Source organism: Procambarus clarkii, chromosome 33 (assembly GCF_040958095.1).
Source record: "Procambarus clarkii isolate CNS0578487 chromosome 33, FALCON_Pclarkii_2.0, whole genome shotgun sequence".
NCBI lineage: Eukaryota > Metazoa > Arthropoda > Malacostraca > Decapoda > Cambaridae > Procambarus > Procambarus clarkii.
The window spans coordinates 31,963,554-31,967,664 of record NC_091182.1 but is presented as its reverse complement, the minus strand read 5'-3'; the positions used below and the strand labels follow the sequence as shown (position 1 = coordinate 31,967,664).

General features: G+C 45.2%; 1 protein-coding gene across 1 annotated transcript in view; it reads right to left on the bottom strand.

The window, feature by feature from the left end:
• LOC138370792 (SUMO-interacting motif-containing protein 1-like) overlaps positions 1-2,230 on the bottom strand; it is a 7,126-nt gene extending 4,896 nt beyond the window's left edge. Inside the window, exon 1 of the mRNA XM_069335393.1 lies at positions 2,114-2,230. Within this exon, the coding sequence (XP_069191494.1) occupies positions 2,114-2,230 (117 nt within the window). The remainder of the gene's footprint in view (positions 1-2,113) is intronic.
• Between the last annotated feature and the right edge of the window lie 1,881 nt (positions 2,231-4,111).

Below are 4,111 nucleotides of genomic sequence, written 5' to 3'. Positions count from 1 at the left end.
TACACTGGTGTTTTCAGGCCTTTGGGGGATCAGGTAAAATAAGAATGAAATTGTGTTTGGAACAACTTTGTCTTAACAACAGAGATGGGGCTACATAGGTCTAAATCAACTTCATCTTTCATGGTAATATGACTGCAGTGTCTGCCATTATGGTGGGTTATATTGAGGAGACATGGTATCGATATAAAAGATATTCTTAACCCTTTATTCTTTGTAGCTCACAGGTTGTTTGATTGCTTTTGATTGCTATTTTAAATTTTCAAGTGCTTGAAGAGTAGACTTTGAATCACAAATCATTATTCTTCCTCTGACTTTACAACTAGCTACCAGTACATTTGGTGTAGCTAATTTATTTTATGTAGAACTCGGCCATCTGATTAACCTGACACTGATTGTCTACAAGTATTGTTTTTATACAACCTACAGCCTGCTGCAGTCCTTATGGGAATACATTATTGTATAATCTTCTCATTTGTAATGGTTCTTTTCATATGAATGTTAAGGTGGCCTCTTCAAATACTTGTAAGTTCTCACTTGGGCAACTCTCACTCACTCTCAAGTCAATGCACTCAGGCATGGGGTTGACTGAGTTCATAAAGACACTCCCATGCTGCAGACGAGGAGTCACAATAACGTGGCTGAAGTATGTTGACCAGACCTCACACTAGGTGAAGGGACGACGACGTTTCGGTCCGTCCTGGACCATTCTCAAGTCGATTGTGAGATAAGCATTCTCTTCCATGCTTATGTAGGGTGGTGGTACAGCGGTACAGCACTTTGCATCACGCAGGCGGAGGTTCCAGTCCCAGCAAAGGCATTTGGAACTTTGAAGTATTTAAAGTAAGGTCTGTGTACTATATGTATCTAATATGCCAAGTTGCCTAACAAGTCGAATTTTCCTGAAATATAATAGTTTTCTGTTTTTCTTATGGCTAAAGCTGTGTTACATTATATCTAATCAGATCTTTTTAGTTACAATTAACATATAAATTATTAAAACCTGATCTGACTTAACATAAGTCGGTTATTCAAGTTCTTAGTGTAATAATAATAATAATTGGAGCAAACCAATTTTGAAAGAAATATTTGAAAATAGCGAAAATCACTCTTTCTTGTAAGGCAAATTGCATCATTTCATGCCAAACACAAGATACATTGGACACGCGGTCCATAATGTAGTCTGCGAGCCTCTACACGAAGGTGCCTGTTGAGGCAATCAGCCTCTTGTGTGCTTCCTCTCCCTCGAAGAAAACGCTCTTAGTGAGAGATAAGCAGCGGCTTGGTGCTCGCGTTCATCGTTCCAATGTTATTCCTCTAATATTCTCTTCTGCATCCATACATTGGTGTATTAGGTCCTATATCGTATTTGAACCTTTACACGTATCTTCAGTTCAAGTACGTTTCTTGAGAAAATAAAATACATCTCAAAGAGATAGAGTATCTTAGGCTATTTCTATCCTCTGCGATATCCAGTCAAGTCACTGAATGTACGTGGAAATGTTGATCTTGTACTCGTTGGCACTTCGTAAATTTGAGTGTGGTTATCTTGAGATGATTTCGGGGCTTTAGTGTCCCCGCGGCCCGATCCTCGATCAGGCCTCCACCCCCAGGAAGCAGCCCGTGACTGCTGACTAACTCCCAGGTACCTATTTTACTGCTAGGTAACAGGGGCATAGGGTGAAAGAAACTCTGCCCATTGTTTCTCGCCGGCGCCTGGGATCGAACCCGGAACCACAGGATCACAAGTCCAGCGTGCTGTCTGCTCGGCCGACCGGCTCCCCTCAAGGTCCTCGACGTCTCCAGTGGGATCCGGGCTTAAGTTTGCTAAGTAAACAGCTTCTCCTGGCAGCGTTATCGTGAGGGGTAAAGACTTCGTGGCTCCGTCTTGATGTCTTCAAGTGAGGACTTCGCGGACCAGTAGTAACTTAGTCATAAGCATACCATGCTCTTCTCAGTATATTGAACTAGAAGGCCGTTCCTTCTTTCTATGTCTAAAATTCGTTTTCAGCAGTAGTAGTGCCAGAAGACCCCATGCACTAAATACTGAACTATAAAGTCAAAACTTTACTTTTATAGTTCAGTACCTCACTGACCTCAGTAGTCAGGTCTGTACCATTGAGGAGATCCCGTGATCCAGAATGCCTGCAGAACTCACCAGGTCCCTCTCGGCTCCATCAACAATGGGACCCTCTGCTGTGCTCTGTGATGCTTCCATCAGCGCCTCGACCATCACACTAACACACGGGAGCAACTGCCCGGTAGTTAGGGGGCATTGGTTTGGCTCTGACGGTGTGATTACACCGGACGATCCTCCTATGCAGGCGATTTGTCACAATAACGTGGCTGAAGAATGTTGACCAGAACACACACTAGAAGGTGAAGGGACGACGACGTTTCGGTCCGTCCTGGACCGAATCGTTCTCAAGTCGATTGACAATCGACTTGAGAATGGTTCAGGACGGACCGAAACGTCGTCGTCCCTTCGCTTTCTAGTGTGTGGTCTGGTCAACATCCCACAGTGCCTTCTCATCCTTCTTATAGGCCTGAGTAAAGGTATTTTTATAATTTACAACAATATCTTCACTTGGGGAGCCGAGTATTCCCAGTCAAATGGCAAATTAGCTTCATACAAACGATTTAGTCGAATTCTGTATTGCTGTAATAGTTAATCACAATTATTTGGCAGATTCATTCAAGTTTAGGTGCAAGAGCTGCCAAGGAGAGCATGTGATGTTCGTCCTTCAGAGTTGAAGATGGCCATGACTTCAATATCAGGTCAAAGATCTGTGACTGTGTGTCCGAAGATGGTGAATGAAACCATCCCGGGCCCGGAAGACTCGCCAACACATGGGACATATGTGAGTGGGTGATACTGTAGAGGTGCGGGTTGCCGTAGTTTTGCGCAAGGCGTATTTCTTCTTAGCCTCTGCACTCCGCCTATTTTCTGCGGGACAGGGCCCCTGTGGTGACTTTGCTTCGCCAAGTTGGACACCTTTGAGCAAGCGACTCCCGAATGATGCGGTTGATAACACACAGAAATCACAATTGCGTGATGCATCAAATCAACAAATCCACAAGGGCCGATTTGTAAGCAAGTTCAGTAGAACTTCGGTTTAAACTCCTTTTACCATGTCGTAGCTCAGTCGATTAAGGTAGCGTCTGGGATGCTCCCGGACGCAGGTTCGAATCCTCGTCACGGCCCTTGCGGATTTGTTCATGGGGGTTGATATCTAGGTCTTTGAGGGGTCACTTTGAGACGATCCTTGAATCGTTTCTTCTGCCCCACCAACTGAATGCATGTCCCGACATAATGCTCCATACATCAGCCGTTTTGGTAATTGGCTGTCAGGCATTCTGACATGGCCTGCCCCTCCAGTCTGGGATTTCTGTAGGAGTGTGCAGATGCTGGGAATGCCGACCCTTTCCAGGACATCCATGTCAGGGATATTGTCCTGCCACCTGACGCAGAGGATTCTGTGGACACAGGTTAAGTGACAGTGATTGAGCTGTTTGGCGTAATACCTTGACGAACAACGCCCGCAATGGGGACTAAATTACCACCCACCCATCATCCTGTAAATCGGGAAAACCCTCCCCCTACCTCTTGGGTCTTGGAGGTAGTTGAATCGTAGGGCGAGGTGACCCCTCACTTATAAACGTCAGTGTCTGCAGGTAAGTCACGGGAGACATCTCCCGTCACGCAGGGTGCAGTCGCACCTCCACAGATCTCCAGTATCAGCTCTTGATACTGGTAATGGCTCAAAAGGGCCACCACTTACAGGCTATTCATGCCCGTGCCACCTTTTGGGTGGCGTAATCTTCAGCAATCAATCAATCAATGCAGGTAAGTTCAGTATACCTGTGTCTTTGGTGCATAGTGTGTTTCTGAAGACATTACTGACGTAACGTTGAGCAGTAAAATGAAAAGATTAAGTGATTTATGTTTCTTCACCCCTCTAGATGGTAGAAGGGATCTATGAAGAGAAAGCAGCTAGCCATTATGATTATAGCTAGCTCTGACAGCTCTGACATTATATGGCACTTGGAAGGGGGTCAGGATAAGGATTTGGGATGGGACGGGGGAGGGAAGGAATGGTGTCCAACCACTTGG